At 45.0% G+C, this 19,778-nt stretch overlaps 1 protein-coding gene across 4 annotated transcripts; it reads left to right on the plus strand.

Annotated features, from left to right (window-relative positions):
• The first annotated feature begins 60 nt into the window (after positions 1-60).
• slc30a7 (solute carrier family 30 member 7) lies at positions 61-19,417 on the plus strand. Of its 4 annotated transcripts, none has more exons than XM_034179274.1 (11): positions 61-221; positions 321-422; positions 6,579-6,692; positions 6,906-6,993; positions 7,065-7,194; positions 7,287-7,523; positions 11,098-11,148; positions 11,512-11,647; positions 15,381-15,471; positions 15,585-15,734; positions 18,857-19,417. In XM_034179274.1, exons 1-11 carry the CDS (start codon positions 142-144, stop codon positions 18,902-18,904), a joined length of 1,227 nt encoding a protein of 408 aa, XP_034035165.1. In that variant the 5' UTR covers positions 61-141; the 3' UTR covers positions 18,905-19,417. The 4 variants fall into 4 exon arrangements, with proteins under 4 accessions (XP_034035165.1, XP_034035166.1, XP_034035167.1 ...); XM_034179275.1 differs by having other exon boundaries at positions 7,287-7,517; XM_034179277.1 differs by having other exon boundaries at positions 188-221; positions 6,584-6,692.
• Positions 19,418-19,778: the final 361 nt, after the last annotated feature.

Below are 19,778 nucleotides of genomic sequence, written 5' to 3' on the forward strand. Positions count from 1 at the left end.
GAGTCCAACTTTGATCCACTCCGAACAGCAGGTGGCGATAATGCGCTTAAACTCTGGTTTCACCACACAGTCTATGTACACGAGCCCTTAAAAGTAAACGAAGAAGACAAAGCCGGTAGTTGTGGAGTGTTCAGTGTCAAAATGTTACCTTTATCAATTAAAGACGATGAGTACAAACCTACTAAGCTTAACTTATTACATAAAGTGTCCGGATGGTTCAGGTAAGCAGCTGAACTGTCAGGTTAGCAGTTAGCCGGCTGTTAGCCGCTGGAGGAGTTGCGTTTAGCTGTGTGCTAAAGCGGCGTTTCTGTGTTCTTCAGGTCGATTCTGGCGGATCAGACGTCCAGGAACCTTTTCCTCTTCCTTTGCCTCAACCTGTCCTTTGCCTTCGTTGAGCTGACCTACGGTCTGTGGACCAACAGGTGAGCTAGCTGCTAACAGCTAACTGCTGCCACGTCACTCGGCGCTGTGCGTGTGCGTGTGCGTCACCCCCAACAGCTGTTTGTTTTCCCACTAATTTAAAAGTCCTTGATTTTTTTTTTTTTTTTTACATCTTATTTATCTGTATCGGCGCTGCGATGGCGCGATTTTTAATTGACCTACATTTTATCAGTTTACAGCAAAGGAGCTACTTAAAGTTGATTAAATATTACACATCCAAGAAAACAAAACATGTAAAGAACCAAAACTCTGGACTTTAGAAATGAGAAGACCAGGAGAAGCACCTTACTTAATAACGTATTACTCTAATCTGACCTTTTTTCAGTAATGAGTAATCTAACGCCTTCATCTTTCCAAATCGATAATCAGATTAAAATTATTTTTCCAATACACTGTGCATTAGAAGTATTTTTATATTGTGGGTCCATCACAGCATTAAAACCGGCCAGTGGGCAGGAGGAGGTCCCGCCCACTTTTAGCGAACTCCTCATCTGCGGTTTTGTGCAGCAGATCTAAGTTAAAGTGCGGTGATGGCATCAACCTTTTACACTTTTTTCCTTTAAACTCTCCGCCTCTCTGTGTGTCCTCGCTAAAAACAGCTGATCCGTGGTGCATTAACAACAGATACTAATGCTTTTTTTCCCATCCAAATGCAGTTTGTCTCTTTCTGGGGACAACATGATGCAAAAAATACTTATCAAACTTTCTTACCTGTCAATCTGGTGGTGTTTTCTGCCTGAATGCACATTATCCATTCTTTCTTCTCAGACACCAAACTAGGGGTGAATTCAGGCAGAAAGGGGGTGTGGAGTTGCAACTCCCCCACAACACCCCAAGAATAAAGGTCCACTTTTGAAGACATTTTGTCATACTACTTATAATATAATCATAAGAAGAATTTCAACAACTAAAATCTTTAGAAAGAATTTAAAAGTTAGAAAGAATTTAATATTTACATTTATAAACAATGTAGGTTAGAAATAGCAAGTTTTACCATTACATAGATGTCAGCAGTTAAATATGAGGTCAAGAAAAATGTCTTTATTTTATTTTTTATAAACAGGGCTGTGAAAACTCCTCGGATCCGAGGAATTCCGTGGATCTCATGATGGAGAGGAGGAGGAGGGAGAGGTGTTAGTGTTTTACTCTGTAATCATGATCTTCACTGAGTTTTTAAAATGCTTATCACAAAGCATTCCTTTTTTACGACATTGTGCAAGTTTTATGAGTCTGTGGACACTGATCTGTGTGTTCCAGATACAAATCAGTGTCCTCGAATCCACTGAGTTTCGAGGAGAAAAATCCCTCTCTCAAAGCATGTAGAGTGCCTTTATTAGAGGCTGTTGCGACAATTGTAAAGCAGGACCTGTTGGTTGCTATGGCGATGCTGTGTAGCTGCTCTATGATGCTGTTCTTTGAGCTAAATGTAGCATGTGGACATCGCAGACTTTAAGAGCCATCAAGTTTTTAAAAGAAGAATCTTGTGGCATGTCTGTGTCACGAAACAACGTCGGAGAGAGGGAAGATAGCAGGAAACACGGTCCGTGGAATTGATGCTGGCGTGAATTTATTATTCGCCCTCATGAACACTGATAAAATAAACGGGAAAAGCTCACTGCATCTTGTGCCCTCAAGAAACATGGTAAGAATTTTTTTTGTCTCTGGAAAATAAACATTGTGTTGTTCAAACAGGATTTCAGACAAGATTATATGACTTTTTTAAATTAATGTAGAATTCCTTTCATTGTAAAAAGACATTGAGTTCTGAGTTGATGCATAATTTGGTTTACAGTTAAAAGGAAAATCATTCCAAGTTCTACTTCTACATCATGTTCTGTTATTTCAACATCATTATTGACAGTTCAAATGAAAGATTAAATCTAGGCTCATTTATATATGCACTTCTTTTGAGATTTTTTTTTTCTTCCAGGAGATGCTGAAAATGGGGGGGGGGGGGGGGGGGGGGTTGTTGTCAGCAGCTGCTTAAAGTAACAAATAAAATAACTAGTAATCTAACTTAGTTACTTTGAAGTTTGCGTAATCAGTAAAGTCACTAAGTTACTTTTTCACAGAGTAATCAGTAGTTGGATTACTTTTTCAAAGTAACTGTGGCAACACTGAGGAGCACTATGACAAAATCCACCAGGAACTAACCTGGAGACTCTAAAGGAGGTATGGTTAGGGGTACTGCCTAGGGGTATGGGTAGAGGTAAGGTTAGAGCAGGGTTGGGCAATTGCGCCATGAAGGGCCAAGACACTACAGTTTTCCCTTTCTACCAATCATCTCAGCAGGTGATTTCAAAATGTTCAGGTGTCTCAGCAGGTGATTTTATTGATGAGCAGGTGTTTATATTCAAAGGAGAAGCTCTTCAGCAACCCGCCTGTTGACGTGAGATGAAAACGTGTGCCATCTCAGTCCTTGATGCACACCCCTGGGTTAGAGGTACACGTAGCGATACAGGTAAGGGTATAGTTAGAGGTATGATTAGGAGTACAGCTGGGGGATACAGTTAGATCAGTGGTATCCACCGTGTTCCAGAAAGGGCCAAGAGAGTGCAGGTTTTCTTTGCAGCCCTTGACTCCAGCAGGTGATTTCACTGAGTAACATCACTTTGAGCAGGTGGGACGAATTCATCAGTGAAATCACCTGCTGGAGTCAGGGGCTGCAAAGAAAACCTGCACCCTGTCAGCCCTTTCTAGAATATTTTGGACACCACCAGTGGTGGGCACAGATAACCAAAAAATTAACTTCGATAACAGATAACTGAAAAGTTAACTTCAATAAAGCTAAAACGATAAACCACCCAAAAATGTATCAGAAGTTACAGATAGCCGATAAATTCCAGTATTGTCTCCGGTACACTTGCAACTACTAACAAGCTGATTTTGAGTTTTAACACCCCGATCGCTTTTGGAAGCATCAAAAGCGACAACAGACCAAAACAATGAGTCAGCACTTCTGTCTTTCACCGTCCTCTACTCAACTCTCTACTCAGTCACAGTGCTGCCGTCAGGCCGAGGTCTTGGAAAATAAAGCAGTGCTGACTTATGGTTTGGTGTATAAATAAAATGAATACTGATAGAATAACTCCATTAATGTCAATTCTGTCATTTGTGCAAAGTTAAAATATATATCTTTTAATGTTGAATAATGCACTAATTCTGAAGTTTTGTAACAAACAGACAGATGGAATTCTGGGTAAAATGTGCCTCTGCTAACACTGATTGATTCATTCTATGTAAACCAACATGTTAATGTGAGGTGTGTCGTGTGTTGGTGTTTACAGATAAATGTGCTTTTGTAAAATATGACATTTTTATTTGTAAAAAAAGACATTTTCAAAAAAAAAAAAAAAAGCCAAGTTGTAATTAGATAACTGTCTGAAGGCTTACTTGTAGTTCCTAGGGTTTGTAAGAGTAGAATGGGAGGCAGAGCCTTCAGCTTTCAGGCTCCTCTCCTGTGGAACCAGCTCCCAATTCAGATCAGGGAGACAGACACCCTCTCTACTTTTAAGATTAGGCTTAAAACTTTCCTTTTTGCTAAAGCTTATAGTTAGGGCTGGATCAGGTGACCCTGAACCATCCCTTAGTTATGCTGCTATAGACGTAGACTGCTGGGGGGTTCCCATGATGCACTGTTTCTTTCTCTTTTTGCTCTGTATGCACCACTCTGCATTTAATCATTAGTGATCGATCTCTGCTCCCCTCCACAGCATGTCTTTTTCCTGGTTCTCTCCCTCAGCCCCAACCAGTCCCAGCAGAAGACTGCCCCTCCCTGAGCCTGGTTCTGCTGGAGGTTTCTTCCTGTTAAAAGGGAGTTTTTCCTTCCCACTGTAGCCAAGTGCTTGCTCACAGGGGGTCGTTTTGACCGTTGGGGTTTTACATCATTATTGTATGGCCTTGCCTTACAATATAAAGCGCCTTGGGGCAACTGTTTGTTGTGATTTGGCGCTATATAAAAAAAAAATTGAATTGATTGATTGATATAACCGGTGTCAAAATAAATAGAACACTGCCATGATCTACTGGTGCCAGTGCAAGTTTTGGCCCCTTTTCAGCTGATTTTTCATTCGTGCAAGAATTTTTTGGATCGCACAGTTTCAGGTTAATCGCGCATCTTGCATTGTTTAGTATACATGGAGTAACGAGCTGCGTTTAACATCTCACGGCCACCCCCTGATAGGCGATCGTATGGTCGGATGAAAATCAAACCTGTTTGATATTCTGGTCGGCCGTCGTGAGGGTATCCCGCTGCTGAAGCGCTACAAGCGTCCAACCTCTCGCACTGTGCCTGTGCAAACACCGCAGACCTGTCTTGTAATGTTTTTTTGTTGTTGTTTTTTTAAACTTTGATGTCTCCCATTGAGAGTTTTTGTAATTAAGTTTGAAAAAAAAAAGCTTCTGTTTACGTTTTGCTTCTGGAAATACAAGTCCGACGTGTGGTTTTTGAACGTACGTGTGTGAGCACATAAATCTCGCGCTCTGAACTTTTACACCGTGTGGTTCTGTGGTACAGTTTGAGGTGGAACCGAGTACAGTGATTGAAAATATCAGCCCGGCTTCGGGGCCAATACTGCCATGTTCACTACTGGCCAGTAGATGGCAGTAGAGACCGTGAAAACTTGCCAAAACAAAATTCCAGATAATCTGTGTTGCTACGTTTAAGATGCGTGGAATTTAATAAACACAAACACAATAACGTCTATAAACCCAGAGAATATATTCACAAGAGTTTTAGGCACTAGAGTTTAATGCTGTTGTCTGTGGAGCCTGAACAGAGTGTCTGAAATGCATTTCTCCTGTCGTGAACCTACTGCGATCACCCTATCCTACCCATAATGCACCTGGGCACAGCATGTCCACACTAAAACCTTAAAAATTAGCGCATTACTTTAAATCTAAAACATATATCTGATATTTTCATTTTATAAAATTTCGGACGTGCCGTTACTTTACATAACTTGTCCGAAATAAGTTTGGTTAAAATTTGAACCATAAGTTAAAAATGTATGCCTCTGGATGACTTGGGTGATATTGGCTGTGTATCAGTATGGGGTTGAAAGAAATGAGTTTTTTTTTTTTTTTTTTGGTGACTGGTTCTCCGTTGCCTGCAGAGGATAGAGCGGTTTCTTCTAGAAGCAGTTCTCCTCTGTTTGCAGAGGGTAGAACTACACATCTGTTCACCTTTTGTTTACCACGTTAACGGTCTAAAAATTATCAGACAAACATTTATCTGAAGATAATTAGTCCAATGATGGTTTTCAAAGTTATCCGAAAAGATAATCCGATAATGAAAACTTTATCTTCAATAATTATCGGTTATCGGATTATCGGAACTGTGCCCACCACTGGACACCACTGAGTTAGAGGTATGGTAAGGGGTACAGTTGGTTTCTTTGAAACAACCACTGAGGCTCACCATCAGGAAATATTCTCTCATCGTGTCATAAATGAGTGGAAACCAGACAGCAGGATCAGCAGTGACTATGAATATAGTGAACGTACTGATAGTTTTGACTCTTTTGTTTCTTACAGAAGTGCTTTTTTCTTTTTCTTTTTGTTTATACACCAATAGCACCAGATCAAATTCCTTAATTGGCAATAAATTTGATTCTGATTCAGAATTTAAAACCTGCATCAATTTAATTCTAAGATGATGTCAACAGTGACTGACTGTCTCACAGCCATCGGTTCCAGTTCGTCATCAGTGAGTTGAAGATAAATGTTCTAAGGGTTTATCAGAGCATTAGTCATTTAGTTTCCACTGTGTTGTATAGTGTTTACTGGTTACATCGTGATACTGCAGAATTTATTCATCTTAAACTGTACAAAGCCCTGATTGATCAAGTTTTCTTTTTTAAAAATGGACAAATGTTATCGGGGTGGTTTGTGGGGACATCATTCAGAAACATTGTGTGGTGAAGTTCACATGCATTTAAGGTCAATGCAATTACAAAGAAAGACAAGTGAAGGTGCTAATTACTGTCTGCTTTTAGTCGTAAGTAATGTCTGAGACCGCAGTCCACCAGGGCCATTGGGGAAATGCATCCTGTTGGACTTTTGTGCTGAATATTGGGTTTGTTTCCGTCAGCCTCAGTCTGTTTGGTGAAATCAGTTGCTCGTGTGCTGTGTTTCAGTTTAGGTCTGATTTCAGACTCGTTCCACATGTTCTTTGACTGCACCGCCCTGTTGGCAGGTCTAGCAGCCTCCGTCATCTCCAGGTGGAGGTCCAATGACAGCTTCTCCTACGGGTACGTTTCTGCGTCTTTCAAAGCCTTGGACTATTTCGTGTTCCGCTGTCCTTGTCATGACTCAGGTTGACATTTAAGACTCTGAGTGAGGATCTCTTAAACCTCGTTGGCATGAACCTGACACCCCTTCAGTTTCAGCCATTTTGTTTTTATGTTCAGTTCATTTGTTTGGGTTTGGTTTTTGGTCTGACTTTGACTTTGTGTGTGTTGCAGTTATGTGAGGGCAGAGGTTCTTGCAGGCTTTGTCAATGGACTCTTCCTCATCTTCACAGCCTTCTTCATCTTCTCTGAAGGAGTGGAGGTACATCAGCTGTGAGTGTTGGTTTTGCAGGAGATTAACTGATGAAACTAACCTGCTGGTGTGGTCTTCAGAGAGCCCTGGAACCACCTGATGTCCATCACGAGCGTCTTCTGCCTGTCTCTGTGGCCGGCCTGTTGGTCAACCTCGTAGGCATCTTTGTGTTTCAGCATGGAGGACACGGGCACTCTCACGGAGATGGAGGTAATACGGTGCCGGTAATCGGCTGCGTGGATCCTATGGTGGAGCGGGAGGTCTGCAGCGGCTCTGCTGAACTCTGACTCTCTGTCCTGTAGGTCACGCTCACAGCCACTCACTGTTTAACGGCAATATCAACTACAGCTACAGTCATGGCGAGCATGGAGGACATCTGAGTCAGCTCGGATGCCGGCAAGGCCACAATGCTCACGGCCACAGCCATGATGCTCACAGCCATGGTGCTCACGGTCACAGCCACGGTGGTCACGGTCACAGCCACGATGCTCACAGTCACAGCCATGGTGGTCACAAGGAGCTACAATGCCACAGTGAGTGTGTGTATTCTGAAATTTAATTTATTTCATTTATGTAGCACCAAATCACAACAAAGTTGCCTCAAGGTGCTTCACACAAATAAAGTCTAACCTTACCGACCCCCAGAGCAAGAACACAGGCAGCAGTGTTAAGAAAAAAACTCCCTCTGATTTGAGGAAGAAAGGTTTGAGACATTCTACGTGGGTTGTAGGTAGCAGACACGAAACCTTTGATATTGCTGGAACAGCCAACGGGCCATCCTCAAGTTCAACGTCATCCAATGTAGCAATGGGTATTAAGTTTACAAAGCATATCCCTCTGTGATTTTTAATGGATACATCTGCGGAAGCAGGCCACAGTCTCAACTTGTTGAATTTCCCTCCCTGGCAGATAAACTGCACTATCACCATAGTGGATTTTCTGCACTAATTTCCCTACTAAGCTAATGGATTCCACACCCACATTTGTCATAAGCTTTGCAGGGTCTCTAATTACCTGCTCTGTGGCCTGCTGTAAATTCCTAATGTTACCCTTCCTGTAGAGCTCTATCTATGTTAGCAGACAAGATGGCGATGCCTTCCTCAGTAGGGTGGAGGCTGCCCAGCATCAGCAAGCCACGGTGGCCCCAGAATGAAGGCCAGTTATCAATAAATCTAAAGCCTTGCTGTCTACAAAACTGCGCCAGAAACCTATTTAATGATGTCAGCCTGCTAAACGCCTCATCAGTACCCCGGGAGGGGAGGGACCACAGACTATTAATCGATGCCGACACATCTTTCTGGCAAGGTCACAAGTCCTCTCTATGTCCATTTTTGTGACCTCTGAGTGCTTCATCCTGACATCATTGGCGCCAACATGAATAACTATGTGACGGTATCTCGTGTCATGTCCCTTAGTCTGTCTTCCCTTCTGCAGCGTCAGCACCCTAAGATGGGAGGCAATGTCAGGAGCTCTGGCCCCAGGAATACATTTAATGTCAACTGGTGTCTGTAACCTGTCTTTGCGGGTGATAGAATCCCCTATCATTAAAGTCTGGTGTTTCAGCCTGGAGACAGGAGTGGAAGTCACCTGTGGGCTCAAAGAACTCGCATCAGGCAAATCCAAGGGGGAAAACTGGTTCATAGTGAAATGTATTTGTGGCTCTGTTGATCTGTCCCGAGCATTTGTTGACATCTGATCCTGTTCTGGTTGATGTTTGTAGTGATGTGGGGACACAAAGCGGTGCTGCGCCTGACTGTACTTTGTCAGCCTGCAGACTCTGGGTGCTGGAGGGCTTTAGAACCCACGGTCTGTCTAGGCATGAATGCTCCACCAACATGCAAACAGGCTCTGCTCTGCTCTGAATGTGTGTGTACGTAGTTTAGGTCTGCCTGCTGTCACACAGAAAAACACAAGAATATCAGGCGGCTCTGAGTGTGAAACCAAACAATGATGTCTCGCCTTTCTGGTCAAAGAAATAACTGGAATGATGAGATCCGAGTCTTTTCAAGGACCCAGAATTCCCAACATGACTCTCAGCCTGAGCAGAGGCAGCCTCATAGTCTGACACATGAAACCACAGGCTGAAATGATTAATCGAGTCACTCAAATCATTCGATTACAAAAAATGTTTGAGGAAAATTCTTTGCCTCAAGGCTTCATTTAAAGCTGTAGTACATATGCCAGGCCTGTATGTGGTCCTGTAATGTTCCCACAAAAAAACAGAAGACAATAGAGCATGTGCATCATGTAAGAGCTAATCAATGTAGCAGCCAACGCTACAACTTTACAAAGTCGCTCGCTGAGTAAAATAAAGCCTTTTAAGAGGAGGATCGCTGATCGTCTGAAACGCACTTATTGAACATTTAAAGTCATGATTTTTTTACAAGCACAATTTGGTCTACTGGCTGCTCTCCACCTCCACAGATGAAGCGAAAGGACGCTTACTTTAACTGAATCATGTTCAGTACACGCCTTTATTTGGATTTGATAAGAGTTTTTACCAACAGGCTGCACAGTTGATTTATCAGTGCAGCTTTTGTGGAAAAGTTGCACTCCACAGCCATTTTTCACAGGCTGTCTTCACCTTCACATGCAGCCTGTATGCAGACTGAAGATTTCACAGACCGCCTGAGCTTATGGTCCAGCAAAGCTCCAAAACACATAACGACGCGAAGAAATAAATAACTGCCCGATAAATAAATACTGATAAATATATCTCCTTGATAGTGGCAAAATATTTGACTGCTTCACATTTGAGGTATAACTCTGTGTCCTGACCGCGTTGCTACGCAGATGTCAATAATGGCGCTGAGAGTGAGAGAAACTAGTGCAGCGACAATGATGCTGAAATGGGTGAATTTATTCTGTTGTACAAAAGTATTGATGTGGATTCTGATACAGAATGACTCAATGCAGTTGACAAGACAGAGAAATCTGTGGGTCTGCTCACAGAATGTCCAGTTTGGCATGAAGATGCTGTTACTATGGTAAGCTTCGCCAACCAAATTACTTCCAGAAAAATAAACCGTGCAAATGATGGAAGTGGATTAGTATGGGAATAACCCCCTTGTGTCTGATTTGCGGACGTTAATGCTGGATTTTATGGTCACATATTTTTAAAACATATTTGCGACTGTAATCCAGCGTTAACATCCGTAAATCATCAGACACAACAGGGTTATTCCCTAAATCTGCATGCTGGCACAGCAACATTGTGCCATTGCTTAGGTAGAGTCCTGCCACTACTGATATTGTTTAAAAATGCAGAAGTACTTTTTAATCCAATTAATCGAAAGAATACGCGATTCCAGAAATATTCGACAGCTGCAGCCCGACATTAAACCACAGGCTGAAGAAGGAGGCCCTTCATGTGTGGTTGGCATGGCGTTCTCCAGAATCAGCTGCAGGTGCCGTCAGGCCAGCAGGCCTACAGCCTCTGTGGTAGGAGAGACAAAACTCCAGTGTCTCTGGTGGGCGGAGTTTGGAGAGGCCATGGAGAATGACCTTAGGTCAGCCTCACAATGTTTACTCCCACAGGATGGGTTTTTTGTAGGAGACTGTCAGTGGGTGTGTCCTGATGTCACGTCTTTCCATTGTACACGTCCATTTGAGTAGGAGTGTGAACAGGAAGTAAGGTAGTATTTCTGTATGAAAACTCACATCTCCACAAATCTGAGCCACAGCCCAGTGTGTATGATGGATCCAGAGCCTCTGTCCTGTGGAAGTAAAGCAGGAGAATGGACTCAGAATCATGTCCTCCACGCCACTGGCAGAATCCCGTCTCTTACCCTCTTGGTCACATTGATTCAGAGGTAACAGCTGGATGTGTCTTTGTGACTGTGACCTCTGACCCTGTAAAGGGTTCTTGGACTCTGCTGACTGACAGAAGTTGGCCTTTGTACAGCAGACGAGGGTTAAAGTGGAGAGACGTCCAACTTCATTACAAATTCAAAATGTCTGCATGTCTTCATCTGTGGACAGTCTCTGAGAGGGTGCTGCTTCCCTGCACTTCCTGTTTCACAGTAGAAGTCTTGTTCTTATTGTAGCAGATTCAGGAAGTGTGTCTGTGTGGTCTGACTGATTCTGAGTCACATGATGTGGTTTTTGTTTCAGGTGATGTGCAGAACACGCCGGGGAAAGGTTCCAGCAGACAGATTCTACAGGGTGAGAGGACGTTCTGTCCAAATGTCAGTTACTCAAAGACAACTGATCTGAGCTCAGAAAAATACTGACAATTAAGTCTCTGCATTTAAAACTTTTTGACAATCGTACACTGAAAAACAGATTTAGGATGTGTGTTTTTTTTTTGTTTTTTTTTTTTACTTTTTGCATGTTTCTGATTATCTCACCAATTCAGTGGTTAGAAAATAATTTACTTTGACTATTTTGGGTTTGCAGTATCCTGATAATGACAAAGATTGGCCACTGGAGGGCACTCTTTGCCAGCAAGTTACAGGACCTGGTTGTTTTTATTACAGAAACATTTTATTAGTGTGTGTGTGTTTGTGTGTGTGTGCGTGCGTGCAGGTGTCTTGCTGCACATCATCGCCGACACGCTGGGCAGCATCGGTGTCATCATCTCTGCTCTGCTGATGCAGAAATATGACCTGATGATCGCCGACCCCATCTGCTCCATGCTGATCGCCATGCTGATTGGAGTCAGGTAACGCTGTGGACCATGTGACTGGGCAGAAGAACGCCTGAGCTGAAACCACATTCTTCACAGAATCCACTTTTATATACGAACACAGCCGTGACCTTCATGTCTGGGTCCTTGAGACACCTGGGAAAATCAAATGGAGTTGTGAGGTCAGAGGTGTCTGGTGACGCTGATGCCTGTGTAGGGTGAAGGCAAGGATGCTTATTCGCCATCTTTGGACGGTTTAACTTCTTTTGTAAATTCTTGCCATCTGAAAGAACACTCTTGTGAAGGTAGTAAATGCACAACGTCTCGATCTTCCAGACAATTTCCTGCCTGCTTCCCGCACCAAATCTCATACCATCGTTCAACAAATTTTCTACCTTGTCAGTTTCTCATCATTTATTTCCAATATTACACAAGATAAATACAGGTATGGCAATAATTTAACGCTGATATCATTTAAACAAGTAAATTCTGAGATATTTTGGTATTGTTGTATAATAAATGTAATGCATAGTAAAGTTGGGTATTGAAACCCGGTTCTTTTCAGGTATCGTTAAGAAATGATTCGATCCACCGTCATCAATAGCCTTTTTGCTTAATGATTCCCTTATCGGTCCTTCAGAGCGGCCGTTGTTTTTTGGGGTGTTTGTCAGGAAAATGATCGTGTCTCTACATTGATTACAGAACCCCTGCAGGGTCTGTAATCAACTGTTTCTGCAGCACGGCTCTTCTTTGAAGCTTGAAGCAATGAAGCATTGATCTGAACCACTGCTTCGTTTGTATTGTTTCACTTTAATTTTTCCCCGCTAAAACCCCAAAGAGCACATGTCTGTGAGTAATTACTTTTTTTTATGTTAAACTGAGCTGTTATGTTCTTCTGAAACAGTTGATAGATGTATTTTATAATTTAAAAACAGGACCGATGCTAACGCGTTAGCATGTCTATGGTGTTTTCAATGTTAAAGTTAGCGTTAAGTTGTTCACATCTCAGCACGTTTGTGTGCATTTATTTTCTGTATAATAATTAATGGCTCAGCATTTGTTGTCCTAAAAGTCAAATGTATTACAAATTTTTATATATTTTTTATATAATAATAATAATAATAGCAACAACAGTAATAGTAATAATAACTCACAATAACTAATAATGCTACAGTACAATTTTAGAGAAAGAGACAAAAAGAACCTGATAAAATAAAACACAACAGAAAATATAAAACCAACTAACAATAACATGAATAAATACATACAGAAATAAATGTGTTTCCTGTGAACACCTAGTGACTCTTACACCTCCACTTCATCCCTGTTTTAAGTTTAATGACAGTTTGTTTCGGTCAAACCATATTTTCTATGTGTTAATTTCTTCAGTGATTTCCTCCAGAACTATCTGCCAAACTAGAAAACTTCTGCATCCTAGTAAGAGCAGAATACTACTGGAATGAATTTGAATAAGGAAAGTTGTTTTTTATTTTTATTTTTTTCTCACTAAATGGATGCTGCACTCACTGCAGTTTATTGTCTGGAATAGTCCCAGATTGTATTTCAGAGCTTCTAGAATTCAAACATTTCCGTGCAGGTGGTGATATGGTTATTCCATTTTAGAATTGTTTTGTTTTTGAGGTGGTTTACATGCTTTAGAGCTGTAGATTTACTTTCTTTTTAACTTGTCTTTCAGTTTGTTCCTGGATTGCGCACAATGCACTACCTGAAACATGGAGAGCCAAGCTCTGAGGAGTAACTTTTGCTGTCTTGAATATTATCGATGAATCACATTGCTGTCTTTTTTTTTTTCCTCCTAAGCATCCATGGGTGAAGGTCTAAGTCTTCAGGGTCCTGGTGCTTCCTGTCTCACTGTTTGGACTCTACCCAGTGATCTAAGACCTGAAGTCTTTGGCAATAAGAGGTTAAATTTATAGACCGCAGTATCCTTGAGTACCGCCAAAATGACGTTGTGCCATATGAGGTTACTCATGGAGATGCTGGTCCATAAAGGAGCCATTAGATGGCTTTTGTTTATTACATCTGGCTGCAGATAGCAGGAAGTGAACGCTGAGGTTCTAAAGTGTCTGGTGTCCAGATGAATTGGCTTCATTGTTTCAGGAAATTGAGCACTTAACATTAATGGAACTCTGTGTTAGAGGTTGTGATTGGTTCTCTGAATAAGAACAACAATAATAATAATAATAATGTCAGTGAAGCACTTTAGAGGCCACAGCGCCAAGTCTGGGAGTGCACATTGCTGCTGCATCCACACTGCACAGCTGCACCAGGTCCCGGACGGCAACCACCCAGGCAGTCCACCACCACCACCCCAACACCCCCCAAAGTAACCATCTACCTGCTGCGGTCAGGTGATATGTGGGCGTGTTGTCCTTCTCCAGTCTCTGTGGTCCTCATCACTGAGACACCTGTGTCCTGGATCATGTCCACAGAAACTCCCCACATGGACTAAATGTGGTCTCTGATGTTCCCTCACAGTGTCAGTGATCCTCCTCACCTGAGTCTCACTAGGTAACCGTTCATTGGACACAAAGTCATTCCAACAGAGATCATCCACAGAGACCTGTGACCAAAGACATCCAGTCCTTACCTCAGGTCACTGGTTAGAGTCCAAGTCTGACAACCAGACAGGAAGCAGCAGGACCCTGAAGCCCTGGACCTTCACTCTCTTGCAAAGACATCAGCATTACCAAACACTTCTGACCTTTGACCTTGACTCCATAAGATCTTCTCAGTCATCTGTGGATCTCAAAGGCCGAGGACATGGAGACATGAATGTCCCTGCTGAGATCAGTGAATGTCTCTATGAGCTCAAGACTTTTACCACATGCAGAGACACGTCTGATGGACGAGTCCAGGAAGTCACTGAAACTCTGGATCTTAGTCTGGATCCAGGACCATCACAAACCCAGAGACTCAACTTCTCGAGTGCTGCTGTCAAAAGATCTCAGCATGGCGTGTGAGGTCATTTCAGCTTGTTTATTTATTTATTTATTTTTTCTTTTATTGTGAATGTGTTTTATTTTGAAAAGCACATAACTACTATGTAAATGTAAAGTTGGTCTTTGTACAGATGAAGGTTTGTAGTTGACTAAGCTTTGGTTGAGCCGGCTCTGTGAGGTGAGTCTGGTTTGGGTCTTGAGCCAGGAAGGAACCAGCATTTGGAAAATAATCAGTTGGAATGTAAAGCCTGAGCCAGCAGACAGATGCTGTCATGGTTCTGAAAGGGTTCTGGTGCTGCGGTCCCCTGGAAACCTTTTAATGCTGATGGAGGTTTAATGGTCACATGAAGCTGCAGAGCCCGACTGCGGTTGCAGGAATCCAGTTACTCTGAGTCTCACGGCAGTTGATCGGGGACAGAACTCGTCCTCACGACCCAAGAAATGTTTACGTCTTTCTGACGGTTTTTGTCAAAGAAGCACTTAAAGAAGAACCGCAGCCATTTACACTTTGACATCTGTTTGAGTTCAGCTTCTCACTCCGGACAGAAGCGACTTTTAATCAATGCATTTGTTGATTTGGAACGCGAGCATCCTCACAGGTTCACAGCGCCGTCACCAAACGGGCACAGAACAGCTGATGTGTCTGCGTGCGCGGCTGTCAACCATCAGTTTATGAGCGTTGCGTCCTTTGGCGAGCAAACATTTAAAGAAACTTTTCACCACGTGACTGATACTCGCTGAGGTTTAAGTCATCAGGTGCATGTCTGTGAGTGGCCCAGCTCTGACCTTTGACCCCTGTCTCACAGCGTGGTGCCCTTACTGCGGGAGTCTGTCGGGATCCTGATGCAGAGGACTCCTCCTGCCCTGGACCATGTCCTTCCAGAATGCTACCAGAGAGTAAGTACAAGAACCTTCTGACACAGGAACACAAATACTGGAAGTGGGAGTGACAGCTTCCAAGAACAGAAGGTCTGGAGGAGAGTGTTTGAGGGACGGCTGTTTGTGTTCAGGTCCAGCAGCTGCAGGGGGTTTACAATCTGCAGGAGCCTCACTTTTGGACTCTGTGCACTGATGTCTACATTGGAACCCTGAAACTGCTGGTCGCTTCTGATGCTGACACCCGCTGGATCCTCAGCCAGACCCACAACATCTTCACCCAGGTACCACAACCTGACCCTCACCTCAGCTCGAGTGGAACGCAGCACTCTGATGGTTTAATGTGACCGCGACACTCTGACCCTAGGGGACCACGGCACGCTGCGCTCAGACAGAGTTAAATGTGACCTCGACACTCTGACCCTAGAGGACCACGGCACGCTGCGCTCAGACAGAGTTAAATGTGACCGTGACACTCTGACCCTAGAGGACCACGGCACGTTGCGCTCAGAGTTAAATGTGACCTCGACACTCTGACCCTAGAGGACCACGGCACCTTGCGCTCAGAGTTAAATGTGACCGCGACACTCTGACCCTAGCGGACCACGGCAGGCTGCGCTGTGACAGAAGTATATGTGACCGCGACATTCTGACCCTAGAGGACCATGGCAGGCTGCGCTCTGACAGAGTTAAATGTGACCTTGACACTCTGACCCTAGAGGACCACGGCACGCTGCGCTCAGAGTTAAATGTGACCTCGACACTCTGACCCTAGAGGACCACGGCACGCTGCGCTCAGACAGAGTTAAATGTGACCGTGACACTCTGACCCTAGAGGACCACGGCACGTTGCGCTCAGAGTTAAATGTGACCTCGACACTCTGACCCTAGAGGACCACGGCACGTTGCGCTCAGAGTTAAATGTGACCTCGACACTCTGACCCTAGAGGACCACGGCACGTTGCGCTCAGAGTTAAATGTGACCGTGACACTCTGACCCTAGAGGACCACGGCACGTTGTGCTCAGAGTTAAATGTGACCGTGACACTCTGACCCTGGCGGACCACGGCACGCTGCGCTCTGACAGAGTTAAATGTGACAGCGACACTGTGACCGTAGCGGACCACGGCACGCTGCGCTCTGACAGAGTTAAATGTGACCGCGACACTCTGACCCTAGAGGACCACGGCACGTTGCGCTCAGAGTTAAATGTGACCTCGACACTCTGACCCTAGAGGACCACGGCACGTTGCGCTCAGAGTTAAATGTGACCTCGACACTCTGACCCTAGAGGACCACGGCACGTTGCGCTCAGAGTTAAATGTGACCGCGACACTCTGACCCTAGCAGACCACGGCAGGCTGCGCTGTGACAGAAGTATATGTGACCACGACATTCTGACCCTAGAGGACCATGGCAGGCTGCGCTCTGACAGAGTTAAATGTGACCTTGACACTCTGACCCTAGAGGACCACGGCACGCTGCGCTCAGACAGAGTTAAATGTGACCTCGACACTCTGACCCTAGAGGACCACGGCACGCTGCGCTCAGACAGAGTTAAATGTGACCGTGACACTCTGACCCTAGAGGACCACGGCACGTTGCGCTCAGAGTTAAATGTGACCTCGACACTCTGACCCTAGAGGACCACGGCACGTTGCGCTCAGAGTTAAATGTGACCTCGACACTCTGACCCTAGAGGACCACGGCACGTTGCGCTCAGAGTTAAATGTGACCGTGACACTCTGACCCTAGAGGACCACGGCACGTTGTGCTCAGAGTTAAATGTGACCGTGACACTCTGACCCTGGCGGACCACGGCACGCTGCGCTCTGACAGAGTTAAATGTGACAGCGACACTGTGACCGTAGCGGACCACGGCACGCTGCGCTCTGACAGAGTTAAATGTGACCGCGACACTCTGACCCTAGAGGACCACGGCACGTTGCGCTCAGAGTTAAATGTGACCTCGACACTCTGACCCTAGAGGACCACGGCACGTTGCGCTCAGAGTTAAATGTGACCTCGACACTCTGACCCTAGAGGACCACGGCACGTTGCGCTCAGAGTTAAATGTGACCGCGACACTCTGACCCTAGCAGACCACGGCAGGCTGCGCTGTGACAGAAGTATATGTGACCACGACATTCTGACCCTAGAGGACCATGGCAGGCTGCGCTCTGACAGAGTTAAATGTGACCTTGACACTCTGACCCTAGAGGACCACGGCACGCTGCGCTCAGACAGAGTTAAATGTGACCTCGACACTCTGACCCTAGAGGACCACGGCACGCTGCGCTCAGACAGAGTTAAATGTGACCTCGACACTCTGACCCTAGAGGACCACGGCACGCTGCGCTCAGACAGAGTTAAATGTGACCGTGACACTCTGACCCTAGAGGACCACGGCACCTTGCGCTCAGAGTTAAATGTGACCGCGACACTCTGACCCTAGCGGACCACGGCAGGCTGCGCTGTGACAGAAGTATATGTGACCGCGACATTCTGACCCTAGAGGACCATGGCAGGCTGCGCTCTGACAGAGTTAAATGTGACCTTGACACTCTGACCCTAGAGGACCACGGCACGCTGCGCTCAGACAGAGTTAAATGTGACCGTGACACTCTGACCCTAGAGGACCACGGCACGTTGCGCTCAGAGTTAAATGTGACCTCGACACTCTGACCCTAGAGGACCACGGCACGTTGCGCTCAGAGTTAAATGTGACCTCGACACTCTGACCCTAGAGGACCACGGCACGTTGCGCTCAGAGTTAAATGTGACCGTGACACTCTGACCCTAGAGGACCACGGCACGTTGTGCTCAGAGTTAAATGTGACCGTGACACTCTGACCCTGGCGGACCACGGCACGCTGCGCTCTGACAGAGTTAAATGTGACAGCGACACTGTGACCGTAGCGGACCACGGCACGCTGCGCTCTGACAGAGTTAAATGTGACCGCGACACTCTGACCCTAGAGGACCACGGCACGTTGCGCTCAGAGTTAAATGTGACCTCGACACTCTGACCCTAGAGGACCATGGCACGTTGTGCTCAGAGTTAAATGTGACCTCGACACTCTGACCCTAGAGGACCACGGCACGTTGCGCTCAGAGTTAAATGTGACCGTGACACTCTGACCCTAGAGGACCACGGCACGTTGCGCTCAGAGTTAAATGTGACCGTGACACTCTGACCCTGGCGGACCATGGCACGCTGCGCTCTGACAGAGTTAAATGTGACAGCGACACTGTGACCGTAGCGGACCACGGCACGCTGCGCTCTGACAGAGTTAAATGTGACCGCGACACTCTGACCCTAGCGAACCACGGCACGCTGCGCTGTAACACAAGCTGGATGCGAGCTACTTTTGTCTGGAGACCAACGCTTGTGTTGTGTCCACAGGCAGGAGTCCGACAGCTGTATGTCCAGATCGATACAGCTGCCATGTAGAAGCTCCACCTCCTACCCTTCTGGACTTTTGGGACCAAAGCCCTCATCCTACTGCTGACCTTTGACCTGTTTCCAGGGTCACAGAAGCAGCTTCAGTGGTGGGGAGGGGGCATATAACTGGAACATGACTGTGATTTCCCATGATGCTCCGAGATGAACTCATACAAGGCCCCCCTCCCACCCTGTTTTTTAAATTGTATTTTATTTTTCTGGTTATGAAATAGTTTGAGGGGCGTGGCCTTTGTCACTCTGCCCTCTCAATCAGCTGCACTTTTTTGACTTGAAGAAAAGCATTCTGGGTAAGTGCCTTTATCAGAGATGATCTGAGCTCATTTCCTGTCTGGAGGCGTCGGTGCTGGGAGCAGACGGCCGGCAGCTTCTACGTGCCAAACCATGTGACTTGTTGCTGGGGTGTGGCCTGTGTGGGAGGTCACATGATGTGACACCAGAGGATGCTGGCCACACCTCTTCATCTGAATGTCAAACATTAAAAAAGGTTTTAAATGAAAAAAAGTTCTTGATGTTGACTTCCTGTGACAAAGCTGAAGCCCCGCCCCATTTAAAGACAGACACGCCATCTTGTGTGGGTAAAAATCAAACTAACAGAAGCTGCATCACTTCCAGGCACTCGGTTTGCTTCTTAATGAAGTCTAGTGTGCTGTCTGTGGGGATCCATGGGCTCTAGATTGGGTCATGTTTAGAAAATAGGTAGCTGACATTTTTCACGAGTGGTAATAATTTATAAAAAGTTTCTATAATGTGTTTAACTGGAAGTGCAGGAAATGATAAAGAATCCTCCTGTGTTCCATTGTTCCTGAAGTATAAATCATGCGCTATTGTTTCTACAACCCCTGGCAAAAATGATGGAATCACC

The sequence above is a fragment of the Thalassophryne amazonica genome, chromosome 10, assembly GCF_902500255.1.
Source record: "Thalassophryne amazonica chromosome 10, fThaAma1.1, whole genome shotgun sequence".
NCBI lineage: Eukaryota > Metazoa > Chordata > Actinopteri > Batrachoidiformes > Batrachoididae > Thalassophryne > Thalassophryne amazonica.